The sequence below is a fragment of the Ammodytes marinus genome, assembly GCF_949987685.1.
Source record: "Ammodytes marinus genome assembly, chromosome: 16".
NCBI classification, from domain to species: Eukaryota; Metazoa; Chordata; class Actinopteri; order Uranoscopiformes; family Ammodytidae; genus Ammodytes; species Ammodytes marinus.
In genome coordinates this window covers 8,461,720-8,484,133 of record NC_137220.1, presented here as the reverse complement: position 1 = coordinate 8,484,133, position 22,414 = coordinate 8,461,720, and the positions used below count along the sequence as shown (strand labels likewise).

Sequence of the window (22,414 nt, the reverse complement as noted above, 5' to 3'; positions counted from 1 at the left end):
CACCAATTCACCGGGATCCCCCCTGGGGCCTGGAGGGCCTGTTGGTCCAGCTGGGCCATGCATCCCCTGAGGAGGAAACATTCATAGAGCCCAAATCAGAACATTACGTACTGTGACTTTGTTTTCAATTAAATAATCATCTTCTTCCTAACGTCAATTCAGAAATCCCTTCTTTATGTTATTGAACTAATTTTGCTTATTGGCAATAATGTTTTGGATTTTAGCTGCCTTTTCATTGTCTGCTAAATGATCTATACAAAAGACCATCTACTAACAGTCTCAACTCTTAACAGACACAATCTTGCATCTCTTGAAATGTAGTGAAGAGTGCAGATGTTCTTTTCTGGGTGTTCACCCCTGAAAACGCTGATCCCCATTCTAAAAACACCACAATTGTAATATGATGGCATATCTGCACAGTTCTACCTTATGTCACATTAGAGCACAGCCCTGTGCAATTACAGAGACCAAACACTGTGAAAAGAAAAGTGTTCCTTTGTCATCAGGCAACAAATAGTCTTACCTCTGGCCCTGGTAGGCCTGGGGGTCCCTCCACTAATGCACCCTATAAACAAACACAGATAGAACCAAATGCACATTAGGAGAATATCAATGCATCCCCATGCTTATAACTAAAGCTACTAGACTATTCATGAAATGCCTCCAGCCAGCTCACCGGTTCAATTATAGCTGGCTCTCCCTTCTGGCCTTTCTCTGCTCTGAGGCTAGCCTGAGGAGGAGAGAGAAAAGAGATGAATACATGTGGATTGTTGTGAGGACTCATGCATGACCATTCACACCATTCACTTGTTTTATTGAGTTTCACTTTTGGAAAATGTATACCTCTCCATCCCACATCTCGGCCTTTTCCCGCTCTGCAAAGCCAAAGCCGTCTTCGTAGATTTCATACTCTTCGTACTCGGACTCGGTGTCATTCTTGTAATCTTCAAATCCGATAATCTGTTAAGGAATGGGAAAAAAAGGAAAAATAACACCAGTAGTAGCGCAGCAGTGCAGTGAATACTAAACTATACGTCTCAGCGTTTTTCTACGCTCAGGTCAGGTGAAGACATGACATCCATTTGCATTTAACCTCACCTCGTATCCAGTAACGTTGGGGCCCGCCGTTACTGTGGAAACTGAGGCATCATCATAGAGGTCTCGGAAAAGGTCATCTGCGTACTCCTCCACCACTGGCTCCATCACTGGCTTGCCCTCCCGCTGCAAGCCAACACACAGGCTTCAATGAGTCATTTAGCAAAGATTAAACCTGACCGTGTCTCATTAGCTTCCGAGAAAATACATTTTTAGTAAAATGTAGTACATGAATGTTAGCAAAAACAAGTGGATTTAATGGGGAAGTGCTGATTATCTGGAATACGGGTTGACAGGTGTGCGTGTTAATTACAATGTGTAATCAGCCGATGGACTAGATGTGGCAGCGCGGCAGAGCACTGCGACGGCTCCAGAAACAGCATGGGAAATGAGTAAATAATTAACATGAAAGGAGACATACAAACAAACAATATTCCTTGTTTGTTGCACGGGGATTTAAAGAACCTGATTGGATTTTTTTTTAAAGATGTAAAGTTCTTGTGGCATAGTCGTAGTAGTTGGTTCACGTATAGAAAGACATGCATACCATATGCTTTTCGGATATATGGTATGCATGTACTACTCATTTTCTAAACACAAAGATTAAAGAGAAGGCATATAGTGAGATCATCAAAGATTTCTCATGTTTTGTGGTAGGGGTGTGGGGGAGGTGATGATTAGGATGGTGCTGGTTAGTGGTGGTGGTAAGTAACTGGAGACGGAAGAAGTGCTCTCTATGGTTAAAAAGGGAGTGATTGATTAGAACTGCAAATGGCAGAAGGGGGGTTGGGAATCTACAGGGTAAACTTGTCTACCTCCTCGGTAACCTTTGATTCAGGCAATGCACTGGGCACCTCAGACGTAGACTCAGGCTCATGTGTGGGCATCTCTACCAGGGTCTTGTCGAGGGCTTCGACGGGGATGACATTTTCTAAAGGGCTCTTCATTTCTGGCAACTCTGTGGGCCGAAAGGGTTCTTGGGACAGATACTCAGGCAGTGTAGTGGACACTCGGAGGTAGCCATCTTCAAGGACCTCCTCTTGATGTTTTTTCTTTCTGGATCCCTTTTTGCCCTTGCCTTTTCCCTTGCCCTTGCCCTTAGATCCCTTGTCCCTCTTCTTTTTATTCTTTTTGCCCTTCCTGTCCTTTCTGGAGTGCTCCTTTGGTTCTCCATCTTTGGGCTGGTCGCTTTGCTTCAAGGCATCATCAGACCCAAGTTTGGAAATCTTTTTTATGAAAAGGGGGAACGCAAGATGAGGGGCACAGGTGGAGGATTGGAGAAAAACAAAAGACTGTTGTGAATTGAAATATGGTAAAGGATATAGCCAGCAACAGTACAAAGTCAAACAATGCATACACAGGTCCAGCGACACCTTTATAGGGTCAGATACCTACTGTGATTCCCACTGAGCTTGTCAAATAAACCTAAAGTAAACATGAAATGAGAAAGGACAGACATATGCAGCGTCGTTGAAAGACATATCTTTTATTGTTTGGTCATAGGTCACCCCCCTTTTTATGATTCTATCTACAGACATGCTTATTCTTACTGTGCTCCGACAAAGGGAAGAAATATAGGTTGGGTCATCCATCCTTCACAGTGATGTTTTATTGCATGTCAGTTATATGAATGGCCCTCTGGCTGGAAATGACAATGAAAAAGCGGAATGTGTGAGAGACCTCAGTGATGTGATTTAGATCCACTTGTAAACAAGGTCAGCGTGTAATGGAGAATGATGGGAAGTAGGTCAATGGGGGGACAGATGTTGACATGTTCTGGATTCAGAGCTCATTGCTCAGCTGTAGCTGTAGAAAACACAGCTGAATGACTGACGAAATGGCCTCACACAACCTTTAATGAACCTTCTCTGGAGCATTATCCACACAACAGTCCTCCTATTAATGACTCAGCAGCACACATGCACTCACATGTGTGTGCATGCACATGTTTATACACGTGGTATACCCATAAAGAAAAAAAGTATTCAGTTACAACAGTGTTTTCCTTCCCACCCTGCCACACATTTACACTTTCCCTGGCTGCTTCCTCCTAATCTCTTATCTTTCACGCACCACCAAAGAAATATACAGTAATTCATATCAATGATCGATTCAATTCTTTAATGCACTTCCAGGAGGTGAAGCACTTTTATATCATGTTTGAGTTATTGGCTTCTGGCTGTGTTTGTGTTTGTGTGTGTTTGTGTGTGTGTGTGTGTGTGTGTGTGTGTGTGTGTGTGTGTGTGTGTGTGTGTGCATGCTTGCGTTCATGTATGCGTGTGTGTGTATGTGTGTGTGTGTGTGTGTGTGTGTGTGTGTGTGTGCGTGCATGCGTTTGTGCATGCGTGTTTGTGCATGTGTGTGTGTGTGTGTGTGTGTGTGTGTGTGTGTGTCTCAGTGAAGGAACACCTGACCTTAAGAATGCTCCCCTCTTGGCTGCATTTGAAAGAAGACACTTCTCCTTTGACAGATGGGGTGGTCTGTCTTAATCTATCAAGTATCTTTTTGCAAACACTGAGTACGTCTGCAATGTACTCAGACCTCTTCTTGGGTGGGGCGGTTGTCTGCTTGTAAATCATACAAGTCTTTTAGGGACACATACTGTATAGGTCTATTGATAGGCATGCTAGCAAGCAAGGGCTTATGTAATCCCACTTCGGCATCTTGAATATGTTTGAACATGAGTGCTATAGGTAGAAGCTCATTACATTTCTTAAGACTTGCTATAAAACACAGGGCCTCTAAGGAAATGTGGAAACACAAGGCAAAAAGCAAAAATACGAATGTACTCGGATACCTCTGCCTTTTTTAGCTTTAATAAGAAAAGCAAGCCATGTCTCTAAAGTTAATTCACCTGATCTAAAGCTATACTCTACACTCTACAGTATAATATCAGCTGTCAAAGAACTGTATAAAGATCAGTGTGGGTTATTGTCAGTAGGCATTGCCTCCTGTTGGTGGCAGTACTGACCTCTTGCAGCTGCGGGGCTTGGCTGTTATAGGGCAAAGCAGAGTCACAGTCTGGTATGTAGTCCATGCAGTAGTTGGCAGCGGCCTGGGGATCATCCACGACCAGTAGTTGCTGAATATCTCCCTGTGAAATAAACAGACAGAAAACAGACAAGACAAATGTCACGTTATAAAGCCAGGCATACAGGAGAAGCAGAATCATCATGTCACACTGGAAGACACATAACAGCAGCTGCTACTGAAAAAGTGAAGACATGTTTCAGGAACCAGAATACTGAACCTGTAACAATTCAACACAGATGCTGCAGCGAGAAAACAACAACAAAAGCAGCTGTATGCAGCAGCAAAGACCAAATGTAACACAGTAGCATCATTAAGTTGTCACTACTGGTACAATTGCTAATGACTAATGTGTTGTGGTGCTCCAATGACTCCACATGGGGCCTGATTGTGTACACAGAACAGTCAAAGAGCTTTCTCTCACCCCCCTGTCAGGACCTTTCACTTCTCTTCTTGCCCGGGAGGCGTAGTGAGTGTGTACATAAACATGCACAGAGACAGCACTGCTGGACCCTGCAGCGCCAAGCCCACAGCCTCTCTTAGCTTTAATGGCCCTTACACTCAATCTCACTTTATTCCATGTCCTCATTATATTATTATAGAATGCTTTTTACTGCTGAAATAAGCAGTTGTCTCACTGTAAATGTACACAGCAAAGCACAACATTGTCAGCTATTAAGTGAAATACCAAACACAATGGTTTAAAAATGTAGATTTTTGCACATTACAATAACATGTGCAATACTTTTTTAAAGACAACAATATGAATTCATCAATTCTGTCTCAAAATAACATTTAAATTAATAAAAGGTATTTTATGGACATTTTTAATAAACAGAATTCAGGCAGCCACATGGCACAGTGTAATAACTGACAGGCCATTGCAAACATATTGCCGCTTGAAATGTTATCCAGGCACAGCTGGTCAGCCATTTATTATTATTTTTTAAATCAAGTCAGATTACCTGCTTGATGTTGTGGTAATTATCATCCTATTGTATTCTCTTGAATTAGGCTTAACTGGTCAGAGGGAAAATATATCAAAACACATCACTTCACTGTTACCTGCCATCAGCTGTTATCATGCCTTATCAGCAGTGCATGACTACACAAAGTCTTATAGTCTTAAAGTCTATATCACTATAGAGAAAAACTAGGAAGAGACTGCTGAAACAGTCACTTTAACACATCAAACTTGAAATGAGTTGTTATCCACTTATCCTTCTTTCCTCTTCTATTTTGGCTCAAAGCCAATGTCAAGCAAAATAAAGGATTTCACTCTAGGTGAGAGACAGAGAGAAAGAGTGAGAGAGAAAGGCAACAGGGAGTTAATCCAATCGAATGCAATCTCAATTTGAGATCAAAGGCATCACTTTCACTAATACGTTTCCCTGTTTTTCTTGCATAGCAGGGGCTCTCTCCTAGAAACCCACAGCGATTAAAGTGTTGCCCAAAATCATGTGTGCTCTGCTGTTTCCCATTGAAGACCCGGCAAAGACAATGTTGAAAAACACCTCAGCTGAATCCACAGATTTCTGATGGCTCACAAACAGAAGGTCACACATGGCTATGATGGCAAATAGTGTTCAGAGAGGGACCGCTTTGCTTTCCCATGTTGTTTACAACAAGGTATGTGGGGCCAGATAGACAAGAGTCATATGCCTTCGCCAAATTACAGTTTACTAGACCATATAACAGGCGGTACGCTAATTTATTTGCAGTGGCCTAATTAGATCTCAATCTCTTAAAATAACTTGGTTTCTTGAGTGAGCATATCTTTGGGTGTGGGACCACCACCGCAGTGAAACAGCATTTTGATAGTCCTCATTTGCATAAAGTACAACAGATGCTCATTAAACTACAAAACATCTGACCACCATCATACAGTATGTCATTACCCTGATGAAATATGACTTAAACAGACCTTGACCAATTTAATGTGCTTGTTCTATTTGTGTGGTAAATCGATGGGGTTGATAGGAATTGAAATAGAGCTTCCTTTAATGATATGCTTGACGAGTCATGGTTTTTAATATGCCTGTGACAGTGAGCCAAAAACAGTTATCATTTCCACTGCTACATAATCGAAACAGAATGGATCTCAATTTCCTAACAAATAAACGCTGGGGCTGGATCTTATCTTAGCAGTCAGCGTGTGGTTGGAGGCACACACACACACACACACACACACACACACACACACACACACACACAGGGCACACAGAGGCTAAGAAGGAGCACAAGCAGACAACCGGACAGTTTGAAGTTTTAAAAATGCAAGCCGGGTGTTGTTGAGTTTGAACACCGAAAATTCTGTGTTCATTTGCAGACCAATCTGGAAGCAATAGAGCCATTAGTGGCTGACCATGGTCCCCAGGCTCCCACGCTGAGCTCCCACGCTGGGAGAATTGGGCCGGAACACTAGCCTCCTCCCCCAGAACCAGGGCCTGGGAAACACAGGCCCAGAGGTCAGCCTGCTTAATCTCTCTTCCCTTGGTACCAGCCTCACTCGAGGTGTTCAACACTGATGCTTAATATGCACAGCCATACCGACTTTATACTAATGGCTGTGTATACATCATGTCAATTCACACACTAAAAATGCAAGTTTTACTGTCACACACATCAATGAATGAAAACAATGATTAGAAAATGTTTCCCAATTCTCCATAGAGAAGAAAAACTGACTCAATTTTGAATCAAGTGCAAACTTCAATACACGACCACAAAAGGTGCAAGGATTGGACTAAAGGATGGATGTGATCAGCAGCAGATAGTCTGAAGGGTATATCTGAAATCACCATAGATACTCTATCATCATCATCTCTTCACGGACGATATATAAGGACATGGGAGTGTTTTAGGAGAAAGGCCAAAGATTAAACAGTCTCCATTGCTTCTAAAAAAGGGACATTTATAGAGCCCACAAGGAGACACATTTCTTAACTGGAGTGAAATATTGAGTCATTTAAAAACTGAAATGCCTGTGACTGTCTCTGAGAGGGAAGTGTAGGAAAGGAGCGGCGAGTAACTTACAGCTTGGGAGGGGCAACTGAAGTTATGTTAGGGGGGAAGTTATGGGGAAGGTAAAGTTAACGCGCAGACATGATTCGGAAGGTAATTATTGACTTCACACGCAAAGCCCAAAGGCAGTAGGTGTTTCAATTGTCATGAGCAAGGACATCTGGTTTCCTCCTGGTGAAAGTGAAGAGGGCTAGGGTTTCTGTCTATTAGGCCAATAGGGAGTAATGACCATCCGCCCTCTGTTCTTCCTTAAAAGTTGACCAGTTTCCTTTTGTAGACTGTGGGGTATTCTTGGGACACAAAGAGAAAAAAGAGGTTTTGAAAGATGTTCACTTCTCTGAAACGGACTGTCCCTTTATACTACTGTCTATTTTTTTCCTTTTCTTTCTAGTTCAGTTGCTGAGCAGAGACAGAGCCCCGAGGACATGGCAGGGGAAAGGGGCTCGAGCTCATCTCTATTTCATGCTGTGGGCGAGATTTAGAGTAGAGCCTCATTGGGAATGACAATGGAGCCGGGGTTGCATATTGTCATGGGAGGCACAGACTAGGACTTATACAAATGAAGGTTACTGCAGAGAAGAAAAAGAAGAATTGGATCCACTCACAAAACTTAGTTTACGTTTTCTTGCTCTTTCATTTCCCTCCCCTGAGCGTAATAGGACACATATGGACACGTGCCACAGTGCTTTTAACTGATCAATTGTACTTTAACTTAAAAAAGGATACATTATCTAATGTCAAGTAGAAAAAAAAATGACATAACCAGTAACTTCTTTACTATCTATCTTTCTGTATTATTTAAATGAAGCCGAAGCAGTGTTGACACAAGAAGCATGTATTCTTCCTGCAAGAGGATGAGTCCTGACTATCACAAGACATTACTAAACTACGGCACATTCAAAGTCAAGCGAATGTCCAAACTCACATTGGCCGTTCAGACTCACAACCGACACTTCTCTAGCCAGCGGATCTAAACTGACATATCCAAACAGCAGAGAGAATGTGTTATATCTTGGCTTTGCGTGCAAATTGATGAAGCTAGGCATGTCTGAACGACAACTCCCATTCTCTTAACTCCCTCCCAAACACCTATTCTCCTCCACTCTGCTTTGTTCCTGCAGCACTTGATTGGCAGAAGATCATTATCACCCTACAACCTTTTGAACCATGATTTTCTCTTTAAATCTTCTCTTAAATAGCTTTCAAGGTAAGGGGGTGGGAGATTCCATTCCACACGTATATACGTATATACTGTACTGTATAATATGTATACATAACATTATGTTAACAGTGGTGCAGTGTAGTAAAGTGACAATGGGTAAGCTTGAGAGCTCAGTCTTGATCTGATGGATTTGTTGGATGAAGCTGTCCCTGTGCCTGATGGTGTGGGAAAAAATTCTGCGGTTCTGTCAAACGGCAGTAGGCAGAATTGTTTGTTGCTAGGTTTATTAGAGTCTAATGATCCTGTTGGCCTTTTCTCTTAAACTGCTTGATGTATAGGTCATCAGTGGATGGTAGTGCTGTCATGGTGATGTGTTGTGCAATTTTTACCACCCTCTCTAAAGCCTTACTGAGTTAAGTCCCATACCAGGCGGTGATGCAGTCGGGATACTCTAGAATGGTACAGAAATTGCAGTTGAGTATCCTAGAGTCCACAGTGTGCTTCCTCGGCCTGCAGAAGTTAAAGATCTGTTGTTGTGCGTGTCATGTTGTTGTTTGTTGAGTCCAGGTCAGGTCTTGGTTGATGTGAGCTCAGAGGAACCTGCATCTGATGACTCTTTACACTGTATAGTCCTATTCATGCTGATGGGGTGGTGTCCCTCACCCTGTCACTTCCTGTAATCAACAATGGGCTTCTTTGTTTTCCTGACGTTGAGATGAAGTTTGCGGACCTGTGTCACCAACATGTGGTGCCTCTCTCACCTCCTCTCTGTAGGAAGCCCCATCCCTGTTGGTGATCAATGACGGCAGCAAAACTTAAGAGGGCCGAGCGCGCAGCCCTGAAGGACGCCGGTGTTGAGAGTCAGGGTGGAGAAAGCGGTAGTGTCTATCTACACTGTCTGAGGGTCTGCTGGTCAAACATTCAGGATCTAGACATACAGCTTCTTGGTGGTTGAGCCCTAGTTCTCTGAGTTTGATGAAGACTTCGGAGGGCCTGATGGTATGGTCTTGAACTGTGGTCATTGAACAGCCCATCACGCCCAGGTGGGAGAGGGCAATATCCTACAGTATGTCATGTGCATGTTGCTATTCAAAGCGCATTGAATTCATTCAGCTAACCAGAAAAAGGGAGAAAAAGATGATATATTGTATATTTTCCCAATATAGCATGGCTTTTCCTATATACTTAATCACACAAAGTTCATGTGATACTTCCTTGTTGACTTCCTTTGTCTACCTCATTCATAAATGCACAAAAAAAGGCCAAGCTGTGTTCAAATGTGTTATTCTTCTTGGTAACTAATGGAAACATGTGGAACATTTAAAAGGGTGATGCCAAAGTAAGAACACTTGATTATATGCCTTTAGAAGTTTTTACCGCATTGTCCTCCTACCTGAAATGCATCTTGGTCCAGCAGCCGTGTCCCAAACACAGTGACACCCTCTGTGCTGACTACAGCGTTGTCCCCTCGCAGCAGATCCAAGGTCTTTACCCTCTGGCAGTCCAGGTAGAGGGTCACAGACTTATCCCGCACACTGTACGCTATCCTGTGCCATCTGAAAGAGCAAGGTGAGAGTGATAATTAACCCATAGTTGTGCCTTTGTACTGACCATTGTGAAAATGTAGTAGTGGAAGTATTTTGTCTCTCAAGATAACTCTGTGTCTCATAGCAATGCAAAGACCTGTTTAACCCAAGTATCATAATACCTCAATGTCACTCAAGGTCAAGCACAGGGTGAGCTGTATGCATCATCAGACTGCCTGCTCCAGATTTTAAAGCTTGGGGGAACAGTTAATGAATATAAAATGCAAAGTGATGTTGAATCTGATCGATTGAACCTTCACAACCAATACTGTGTGCTTACAAATCAAAAGGAGGACAGATATGTCATAAATATAATGCTCATGGAGAAGTTATTAAGCCCGTCAAACTACCCACTTTCCATCAGCCAGGTTGACCTTCTTGAAGGTGGGGTACATTTCCGGTGTGGGCTGCCCATGCTGGTCCTCATACAAGAAGACAGGTGAACGGCCCACTTCGAGCCCCAGCTGCTGCACCCCTTGGTCATCGTACACCGAAAGCAGGAAGAACTGGGAGCCCTTTCTAGCGCGGATAGTAGCCATCAGGGAGAAATTCTCAGGAAATAACGAATCTGGGAGAGGAGAGGAGAGGAGAGGAAAGGAGTGGAGGAGGCGGTTAAGTCATACAAACGAAGGAGAACGCAGCAGGGTAGCTGACATTTTTATGGCATGCAGAGGCACCACCTGCTGCCAGTGAGACCTGATTTAAGGTAATAATGATGAAAAATATTGCCCGGGAAAAGCAGTGAGCAACCCAGGAGGAGGACTTAAGAGCGTTCAAAGTCAATTTTCTATTTTACTAAGAAAAAAAATCCCTCTCAAAAACATTGAAACCCCATTTGAATACATTTTGTTAAGTATTGCATTGCTGCAGGGGACTGGAGGCTTTGCTGTATATTGTAGCCTTGTAGGGGGGAAACAGTTCACTACCAGGGAAGAGCTGTTTGGTGGGAGCGCTGAGTTGGATCTTTTGGTCTATCCTGTAGGCCAGGTCCGTCTCCTGCGTTCCCCTCCTGCTGGTGCAGAGACCAGCGTCCAAAGACACCCCCTCCATGTTCTCTGACAGCCCCAACACTCGCAGCACATCAATGGGATCAGCTGGAAATGAAAAGAAAGAAAAATAACCATCTTTAGTTAATGCACATACTGAAAGAGAAGAGGAGAAGAAGAAATATGCTGTTTTTTCTTTAGATGTCATGCTTGACTGTACATAGTCTATATCATTACAGGGTTTATTTACAATTTAATATATATATTTTTTTTAATTCTTAATAAGAATTGCAAATCTTTATTTCTGTATTTTTTAGCATTGTTAATTAAACATAAAAACATATGAGAGGGTGGAGTTGGTAGCAGATGAATGCAGCATGCTTTTTAGCCATTTCATTCCTAATACTTAAACTCTGCCGGTGTGACAGCACTTTGTTGTCTGGCTCAGTTAAGTGTCGGTTGTTAGAGAGCTTGAAGAGCAGGGTTTAGTGCGGCTGGAAGCTGGGGCCTTAAAGCGTGGAGGCTTCCTGCTTCCTAGGAGGCGGAAGAGAGACGGGCTCCTCTGAGATGTGGCGGCAGGTGGCCAGACTTCTGTGGGTTGTTATTATTATAGCATAGGGGTGGTACACAGCCCAACCCATAATCCTAGCGCAGCGCACCTGACAGCTGACACCTGCACACCGCTTACCCTGCACCGACCGGCAAGCAACAATATGTCTGCAATCGCATTCATCTTCATTCAATCTGAACACTTCACTGGCATGAATAAGGTATAATCTCCTTATCTCTCTAGTTAATTGATGGTAATATCATCAAAACTATTGAAGCATGACAAACAGGACAAATTATCAATCTGATCAATTGTTAATATTGTACATGTATAGTGTATATCCAATTATGTTCATTTGCAATGAGCATGTCAACCGTTGCCTCTGATAGGAGGTTTCTTCCCCTGCTGGCTCTGTCTCATTACAATGAGCCTGTTATTAATTTGCAGTCCGCTAGTCATGTTATTAGATTGTCCTGTTGATAAAGTGTTGCTGTGAGCATTATCCAGGTTCAGAGTTGTGTGTGTGTGTGTGTGTGTGCAGCCAGTTTCCCACCAGCTGCTTGAGAGAGCCTGTTCGCGGTCACTCGGCACTTAGCATTCCAGGCATCTGAAATGAGGATCCTAAACCCAAATTGTCTCGTAGCTCTTGCTGCTTATACAGAGCTCTTCCTTTTATTCTCATTGTTAATTAAACATGAAGGGAGAGTTTACTATTGTCCAGACATTGCTTTCAGAAAAGCCGAGCATTGCATTTTATGGTGTTGTTATATATTTGCACAGCAGAGGCCATTGAGAGCTAAACCCTCTCAGTCACCCCTCATCATGGCAACAGGGCTGTAAATTAGCTGTGAATTACAGCCAGGCTTCAACAATAGAAAATGTTAGGGTACAGATCTGAAGGTATTTAAGACCTCAGGACTTCCATTTTTATTGTATACAGATTTATCAAAGAAATTGTAAATGAAATCCTTACAGAAGTTGCTGGCTTTGAACAACAGAAACCTCAGGCTGATACATATTCACCCACACACAGTCAGGATGATCTGCTCTAGCCATCATGACAACGAACCAAGAACTAAATGTCGAGGAACAAGGCAACGACTGACTTTCAAAGGTCACATCCCGGTCACCTACGCTTAGATCAAGAATAAGGACATGTTTGGGTTGCCATCTTGATTCTTGACCCAGTTTGTAATTATCTATGTGCAAGGAAGAGTAGTAGTGTTAGTTTTTTATTAAGAAATATTAATATTCAGTGTGCAATGGTTTCATGAGGATTAGTGTCAATGTTTGATTTAATTAAGACTTTAATCCTTATCTTCCGTTCGATCCACATCCGTTTTGAAATCCAAACGATGAAAAAAAATCTATTGATTTGATTTCATGTATTAAATATTTTTTTCATAAGAAAATGGACTGGTTTTTAAAGCATCTGCATTCTGTCAAAGCGCTTTATTCTTCACACAGCATTTCAATTAGCACTTTATCATCATGTCTGAGTCCTAATCCATTATGTTTGTCTTTAATTTAATTGGTAGGAATGCATCCGTCTTAGCCTGATCCCAAGTCAGCTCTTTGTAGCTCTTTTGTGGCCTTGCTTGATTATTTAAATCAGTTTCCTTTTGGGAAAGCAAAGTTTAAAGTTTGTGTTTCAGTCAGAGGTGAGAATCCAGTCAACTCTCTGTTCACTCTCTGACTCTCTAACTATCTACGTCTCTAATACATACTCATGCAGAGGGAGGAAGAGGGGTCACAAGGCTGTGATGTTTTTGAACTGTATGAATAATGTTTTAAATTGAAGCAACATGGATCTAATTATACAGGATTCTTGGATTTCTGTTGGTCCATGATCCGAAACAGCACCTGACAAAATGGCCCTCAAAACAAAATAACACGATTAACGTTTTAGCGAAAAAATTTCAACCAATCCAAAGACGGTATGTCATTGCCTCCACATGATCCACAGAGTAGATTTCTGACTCAGCCCCTCTATGAGTTTTAAAAATAACCGTTGCCCAGTTTCTAAACAGGACGTTACAGCTATGGGGTTTGACAGGAGAGGAGACTGTTGACCTCTGACATTCTCAAGAGAACAGTCACATCAGCGCGCAGTCAGAATGTGCAACAATGCCAAAGGTGGAAACCTGAGACAAGCAACAGAAATTCCTTAAAAAAAAAAGAAGACACTGCACTGTCATATATCAGTTAAACGTGCAGGCAGGCAATAGAAGGCATCCCGCATCCAAGTGTGCAAAATAAATGTTTGAGGAATAACTATGGCAAGCTGATTCAGAGGACATGGGAAAAGGCCTGTGTTTTGGATTCAAGAGAAGGCAATCTTGACAGCTGCTGCAACAGCATTAAAAGCCAGTTGGAAAAAAAGAACCACCCACATAAAACACATAAGTTTATGTGTGGAGTATCCGACCTTATGTCACAATACCACCACCCCTGACTCAGGAGTCAAGAGGAAAACCCCAGGCTATTGGCAGGCAGCTTGGAATCATTGCGGCAATCAATAAAATATATCTATTCACTCCCTTGGATTAATTTATATAACATTTAGCTTGGCCCATCCTGCAGCACTGACTGTCTGAGCAGGCTTTGCTTGCATCTCATTACTCTCTGTGCTAATCGGTTTCATTGCCTCAGCTGTCAAATATAATGCTATACTTCTAAAGTTAGGAATAAGTGGATAAGCATAAAGGGGGAAGTGGTGGTTAGTTACCCTTGCATGTGGAACATACTGCACCCACCACTGAAAAGATTAGGCTCCAGTTCATCATGTTTTGAATAGCATTTCAGTATCTCTAAGGACTGATGACTCAGAGCGCTTTTTTTCCAATCACGCCAAAAGGTCAGAACACATCGGAAAAGAGGCTAAAAGATCTAGCGATTTCACAGACATCTGGCAAATCTGAGAAAACAGTAGTAGCTTACACAGCATGGAATTATTTTGTAGGTACACACAACTTCACAAAAACACATAGTCTCCATATATGAGACATTTCTTTAGTTATTTTCCTAGTTATAGAAATAGTATAAATATAGTTTTTTATTTTTTTTTACTGACATATCTGCCCCAGCAACAGTGTTGTCCACAGTCTGTACAGACAGAAAATTGCTGAGCCCTCCATCACCCTGGAAGTGCCACCAAACAATCCACATCTGTCTATCTTATCTGGCTGACGGGTGACACAGTCTCTCCATGCCTTGCGGTCATATAACATATAACAATTTCAGTCACACATCATCGATACAATGTGTTCTCTGTGTTTCTAAAGCAAATGTCTCTCAAAGACATTCTTTATGACTCACCACCACCTACACTCCAGCGCTGCCTGAAAAATACCACTCACACACACACACAGTACTGCGCTGTCAAAAAATATTGCTTCTGGGATTTGGGGAATTTTTAACAAGAAATAAAGCCAAAGTAAGACTGGACAATGAGAATTTCCCATAGCATCTCGGACCACACCCTAAAATAAAGTGGAGAGGAAATCACTTTGAATAACAGTTTGGAGATGTGCAGGCTTCTGACAATAGATAGGAATAGATAAGAATAATTTGTTTACTGACATTCCGCTCTCAATAAAAGCTACTGTCTGTCGGGAGAGCCATTTACATTTTCTAGATTTTAAATGTAACAAGCTGTAACAAACATGTCGGGGTTAAAAGTGAGAAATTGGTAATAGATCCAAGGGAAGTGGTTGAATAAATCCAGGCACAGTTTTTTCACTAAGGTCTCCATAACGAATAGCCTTAATCTAATTAGCAGCGGGTGTGACCTTTTGTCTGGGTCACTGCTGTTTGTCCACAAGAACACTATGAGACCGGGAGAGCTAATACACTCTCTGCGCAAATGGAAATTGAAACGCATGAACACAGCCAAACAAGATTGATAGGCCTACACTAGCTGTACACACACACAGTCACAATAGCATGACTAATCAACCTGCACGCACAGTTCATATAGCTTCATTATAACGCCCACAGAAGGGGGAAAAAACCCCAGCACATTGGACCTCTGCCCTTGTGAACATTTCTCTCTAAATCCCCTGTATTATTTTATTCGTCACACTTTGCTCTTCTACTTGTGAACAGAGGATATTCAAAACAGACAAGACTGTGTTTACAACATTGATGACAAAGGCATTGTAACATGGAGACACCAAGACATTTGTTATTAGGCTGGAAGTGTGCAAACTAAGAGCCAGAGATGTTCACCGCCCCCTGAATGTGCGTTTTGGTTGGGTCTTCTTCATTTGTCATTGAATGTTTTGAAGCAAGTCATTACAGTGGTCATAAATGTAGAGTAGACGACTACTGGGATTTTTTTTTAAATGTTTTTCAAAAAATCGGTGAAAACAACCGATAGAGCCCAACAACATTACGTTTTGGATTCATTTGAAATATTTGTAATACCATAAGGAGATACAAAACACGGAGGCTATGGCCGATATATTACATTCTGAGGCTGTAGAGTTTTATTGCTGAACTACACATGCACTGAAAGAGTGGAAGGAAGGGCCAGTAACAGGGGAGGACTGGACCTGACTTGACCAGCAACAGGAAATGTTCTGGAGCATTGTGCAAACGATACCATGGAGACTATGGTCATGTCTTAACCATTTCATGTGCATGTGTGCATTCTAATAATATACGGTGTGTGGGGAATCCCTGAAATCTCTGTAATAAAGCGAACATGAACAACAATGCCTGCACTAAAGGTGCATCCGTGTACTATACGGCAGTGGGTGTATTTCTATCTCGCCTTGCAATCCTAGCATTTTCTCATCATCATTAGTAGACATCCCCATCTCCAGATGGTGACTAGTTTTCACTGTTGATTACACTGGAGTCACTTAGGTGGGCCACTTGTATAAACATATCTCGATGCTCATTGTAAACTACATGAGGAAAGAGCATAACTTATTGATCTATTTATTCTTCGTAACTTTTTTGTCATTGTTGCAATGTCTGGTCTATCTACCTTACCTTTAATTAACCCCCTGGGGATAAATGAAGTTTTTGTGAATCTTGAATATAAAAATATAAAAAAAACTACACATTTAAGACTATAAGCGGATGTGAAACTTATAATTAAATCAATCAAAACAGTTATAAAATAATGTATTTCTCATAGTGCTCTGTTGAATCTGGGTGAGTGGCTGGGTGCTGTTCTTCAGGCTGTAATGCGAACTACTACTGTGGGAGTTCTACTTTTGGTGTTAAAGCTGATCATTTCTACTGGAATCTGGTTACACATTTCCTTCCAATTCACATCAGCATTCACATTCTTCAATCTCCACAGTTTGTTCTTCTCATGTTTTTGTTCACAGCGTGCTGGGCTGATGGGCCAACAACTGCTGGGCCCGTAGAGAAAACACCTGCCACTCAATGTTTCTCGCCAGGCAGGCACTAGACAAGGAAACACACATTTGTACTCATGAGGACTTTCTTTGACGACAGTAAACCCAGCTTCCTTACCATAATCTCCACTGCATGCCTAACATTGGCCCTTCACCAAGCCTGGCCCACTTTCTAATCACCAAACACCCTTTCGGTGGTGTGGGGTATAGGGTTTAAAAAGTTCTTATGGCACATGGGCTTTCTCAGCATACAAACCTCAGGCACAACGGATTACCTAAATTCAAAGACGTAAGCGTACACATGACCGAGCCCATTGAAGTTTCAACCCCAATCCATCATTTCGCTTTACAGATATCATAACATTGAAGCTGCTGTGGAGTGTAACACTGGAGCTGGCTAAATCAAAGATTAGTACTATATGTGCACACACCGCACACATTACAGTTATGTATGCATGCTCATGTAGATAATCTATTCCTTTTTTGCTTCTGAGGGACAGAAACACTTTCGGAACTCCTGAAAACTTGAGACCAAGACCATTCTCCTCTTTGTTAGCAGATCGGTGTCTATCTATGCTTAAGGATACTTGGCAGGTCTAGATAAGTTGAAATACGAGCCAGGTCACGATGTCACTTAGGGTAGCATTCTATCTTCCAACAGTCTCTTTAGAGGCTCTACCGATAGCGTTGGTATGAAAGCTTCTACACACTAATAAGACGTGTATGGCCATGTGACGGATGACTGTGATAAAACTTTTGGTGAAGCTCATAAAGTGGGTTAAGGAGGCAGATGACATGTAGAGGGGTCACTTGAAGAAGTTAGTTCTTCTGATGTCTGCTCATTACCATTCTACAGGAAGCTTCGCTAACAAGTCCCACAGAAAGCTTCTTGCAGCATCCAGCGATCAGAAACACCGAGCCAAAAAAAAAAGCCAGAGGGGAAGGGGATTTACTGAGTTTCTGCAAGCCAGATGTGTGTTGCAAAACTATAGATTGCACACTCCAGCGCCATGGAAGTGTTTGAGGCATAATTTTATAATATTACAGAGACTTGGGGGCGACTTCCAAATAATGTGCCTTGTCTAAAAGCATAGGGATCAGTTTGATATGACACTTGCAGAGTCTGCAACTATAGGGACAGACCTCTTAAATTACTGATGTTTACGGTTACCATTAAGAGAAAAACAAACTCACGCATAGCAGAAGAAACACACTAGAGCCGAAACAGGCATACATTTCCCTATGTTTTATCTTGCTCTATTCAGCTGCCTTTTTCATTTGTTTTTTTAATTTGCCACTAATTTGTTGCCAGATCAAAGGGTGAACAAGGCTTGCCACCCACCTCTGGGAGTTGGTGGGTGCAAGATTGGCAACAAGTCTGGATCAAACGAGACACAGTGAGGGGGCTGAATGCGCCATTTTTTCCCCCTGTGTCATAGAACTAGTCAGGGATGAGGCAGGGCATGATGAGCTAGAGGAAAATGATGATGTAAATGAAGAGATATGGCATATGAAATCATAAACCAACACTGCCTTATATTCCCACACTTGGAAAGGAAGGATAAATAAAGAATACAACTGAAAAGAAAAATGTGTTGAGGCAAAAGAACAGAGGAAACTAACTGTGGACGTGTGCAAGAATGTCTTGCTTCCTGTCAGCAAACATGGACTACAAAGTATCCTCTCATCTCTCTGTCGAGCACACACACACACACACACACACACACACACACACACACACACACACACACACACACACACACACACACACATATATATACAAAGCATATGGGACAGCTTCCCCTCACTGCAACACACACACACACACACACACACACACACACACACACACACACACACACACACACACACACACACACACACACACACATACACACACACACACACACACACACACACACACACACACACATACACACACACACATACTCAAAAGACACATTATCAATCAAATGCACATATCTAAAATTCCAACAAACAATGTCAGCCATAAAGTAGGTGCAACATGAATGAAAAATAAGACATCTTTAAGCACTTCTGGTGACCACAGGGTTAATCCCTGCTGTTGAGGCATATCTCTCCATCAGGGAGTCTCTCTAGCCATGGCACCTGATAGGAACGTGTCTGCTGCCAGTTGATGATACTCAGGATATGGCCAGGGCATGGAGGACTGTGGCTACTGAAAGCAGTGGTGGGCCTGATGACATACAATGTGTTTGCACAAGGTGGCTGTAACTGGCTATCTTTGGAACATGGAAGTCTTAAAATGGCTGCAGCATGTGCTGAACAGGCCGGAAAAGTGCAGCAAATGTGGACACCAGGACACTGTTAGAAGTCAGACAGAGGCACAGCTGTTTGCCAGAGAGCGAGACCCTCTTCTAGCTGGTAATGGATCATTGAAAGAGTCCACTCTCTCCACTCCTACAATAGTAAGTATGATTGGGCCACTTAAGTAACAACACATTTGACCTGAGGTTGAAGCCTGCATTACATACAAAACATGTCAAATATTGATTTTTGTGAAATCTAAACTAAGGCAGTAGGAGTGTGAGTGCTAAGCGCCGCATTCACAGGACCTATGCGAGCAGAGGGCACATTAAACAGATCCATGACAGGAATTTTAATCTACTCAGTTTGGTCAGTGTTCAGCCCATTCGCCTCTTTCTCAAGCCAACGCTAAACCTCTTCACAGTAAACCGACGCTGGTCACAAGCAAACTCAAACACGCATGACATCATCGTCATAGCCTACATCTCTCCCCGAGGTCGCTGCGAGGCTTACAGCAGCACACCTGACGCATTGAAATTCAAACATTATAGGCTAAATCATATTGCCAAACAAAACGTAAACTGGATCAATCACAATTGTATGTGCCCCCTGTACTGTGCAATGACGAGGTGCATTACAATAGATAGGCCTATATGCTTATATGCAAAAAATAAACTATATTTGAACATCTACTACACAGTTCTTAAACATTTAGACAACTTCTTAGCCTCACCTTTGTAATCCCAGCCTAAAGCGACTCTATGGTGCAAAGGAAAGCATCTCCAAAACATGCACACAGATTCCAAACACGGATGTATTTTAAGGTTCACCCAAAGTAAACCTGAAGGTAAAGATTACGAGCTCATAACTCAAGTGTCGGCTGGGGGTCAAGTGGTGAACGAAAGGCGCCCAAAACATATTCGCATAAAGTTGTAAAAAGGTGACTTCATCCTTTGCAGGGCGCACTGACGGGACTTACGTCGGCATTTTACACTGACTCTAGCATCTATAAGCACGTGGACATATATTTATTAATTAACTCCACAAGTTCAAATACTTTACCAGTCTGTGTCGCCGTCACGTGATGTAGGATAAAAATAAATAACGCTGTTCTCCTGCGTGCCCTGCTCCTTAATAAATGGTCCATCATTACCAGCAGTGAGTGACCCCCCCTCTCTCTGCCTCCGCCACCACAACTTTACACAGCAGAAGTTATAGGCTGTTTAGTAGCCTACAGGAACCGGGAGGGGAGAAAAAAAAGAGAGAGAGAAGCCAGTCTGTAGTTCCACTTGCTGGATTGTTGGGAGAAGTTTTGTTGTGGTGGTGGGTCCTCTTAGTTTCACTCTGTCCCTCTCATTCAATTTCTCCCTCTCTCTCTCTCTCTCTCTCTCTCTCTCTCTCTCTCTCTCTCTCTGTCTCACCCTCACTCCCTCCCTCTGTTCTCCACCTCCCTCCTCCGCCTCTTCCCTCCCACAGGACAGACACTGTCCCGGGACGGATGGATGAGGCGAGCGGTTCGCCTGCAGTTCAAGTCCCGCATCATAAGTCACGTTCATTCGATAGGTTTCATTTTCACGGAGATAATCATTACCTGCAGAAGTGATGTACAACACCTGGTAACTTGTCGGCCGGGTGTCCTGATATTTAATATGTTATCAACAGAGACTATAAAAGGAGACATCGCAACTGCATGTAAGATAGATAGATAGATAGATAGATAGATAGATAGATAGATAGATAGATAGATAGATAGATAGATAGATAGATAGATAGATAGATAGATAGATAGATAGATAGATAGATAGATAGATAGATAGATAGATAGATAGATAGATAGATAGATAGATAGATAGATAGATAGATAGATAGATAGATAGATAGATAGATAGATAGATAGATAGATAGATAGATAGATAGATAGATAGATAGATAGATAGATAGATAGATAGATAGATAGATAGATAGATAGATAGATAGATAGATAGATAGATAGATAGATAGATAGGTAGATAGATAGATAGATAGATAGATAGATAGATAGATAGATAGATAGATAGATAGATAGATAGATAATGTGTCATTTGGCCAGCACAGAATCCCAACTGGGTGAAGGTCAGAGGTTGTACTAACTAAAGCCGACGGGGTGAACACAAGCTTTGAACTCACACACAGCACAATCAATCTACCTCATCATAAAAACACCCCCTGGACATTTCAATGTTGTTTTTTGTAGAGCAGGGCAGGTTATCCCCACCATCAGTCTAATGTCAGCCCAGCATTGCTGCAGTGTTTGTGTAATGCCTGTTCAGGCTGGAGCTTGACCACTGAGGCTGGAGGCTGCATCACCTCAAGTCTGAGGTCATGGACTGCTGCGCCAGAGGAAGACACACCTGGCTAACAAAGATAACGCAATTAAAACAGAAATATGTTTCATTGTTCATGCCCTATAACCTTCATTTCAGTTGTCACCAAACCATATATAGCTTTCTGACGTATAATTCCACCAGACAATAGAACGTTTCTGGGTAACACTTTACAATAAGGGTACAATAATTGACGGTTAGTTAATGCTTAGTTAATGATAAATTAACCTTAACTAAGCACTATGTTATAGCATCAAATATAAACAGGAACTTATATATTTGAGCGATTCTCCATTCTGTAATGAACATGATTTTTCATATTAAATAATATGGATTGTGTTTGCATCCAACAAGCATAAGTGAATCATCTTTTCAGTGTACACTTCATATAGGCATGAGCAGAGAAAAGTGCCTGTGACACCTGTCCCAATCATCCACCAAAACATGAGCCTGCACCGTGTTGATTCCCTGTGCAGGCTGAATATAGTCCTGCCAGAAGCCTTATTATTATTTCTAGGAAGACTGCAGTATTCAGTTGAGACATGCTCTAGGATAAAAACTGAAGTCCCTTTTGTAATGGGAAAACTACCAAAGGTAACACTTTAAGAGTTGAAGTTATAACAGGCCTTGGTAAAGTAGTTGTGAGAAGCAATCCCAGAGAGCTTAAAGAGAAAATGAACCCAAAGAAAATGTCTCAAGGGAGAACAGTCTCAAACCTTTGCTCTGACAGAAGGAGACACAAACCCATCCTAAAGTCACAATTCTCCCTTTTATCTAAAGACATGTCATTCACATAGTATTAGCCATTGAACATCATTGACCCACAGACACTTGTGATTTAGATCCAAAACAGGTTAATGCTTCTTTGGGGTAAAATAAATGTGTTAAAAAAAGTTCGGTTAATAAGCAACATTACAAGAATTATGATTATTCAATTGTTCTTCAAAATAAGAG

The 22,414-nt window shown here is 42.0% G+C and overlaps 1 protein-coding gene across 1 annotated transcript in view; it reads right to left on the bottom strand.

Moving 5' to 3' along the window:
* The window catches only part of col5a3a (collagen, type V, alpha 3a), a gene marked incomplete at its 5' end in the record, with an annotated part of 52,588 nt that extends 32,959 nt beyond the window's left edge, over positions 1 to 19,629 (bottom strand). The window contains 11 exons of the mRNA XM_080044021.1: positions 4 to 66; positions 524 to 565; positions 677 to 730; positions 844 to 960; positions 1,099 to 1,221; positions 1,911 to 2,321; positions 4,067 to 4,189; positions 9,705 to 9,867; positions 10,252 to 10,465; positions 10,824 to 10,991; positions 19,581 to 19,629. Coding sequence (XP_079900147.1) covers positions 4 to 66; positions 524 to 565; positions 677 to 730; positions 844 to 960; positions 1,099 to 1,221; positions 1,911 to 2,321; positions 4,067 to 4,189; positions 9,705 to 9,867; positions 10,252 to 10,465; positions 10,824 to 10,991; positions 19,581 to 19,629 — 1,527 coding nt within the window. The remainder of the gene's footprint in view (positions 1 to 3; positions 67 to 523; positions 566 to 676; positions 731 to 843; positions 961 to 1,098; positions 1,222 to 1,910; positions 2,322 to 4,066; positions 4,190 to 9,704; positions 9,868 to 10,251; positions 10,466 to 10,823; positions 10,992 to 19,580) is intronic.
* Between the last annotated feature and the right edge of the window lie 2,785 nt (positions 19,630 to 22,414).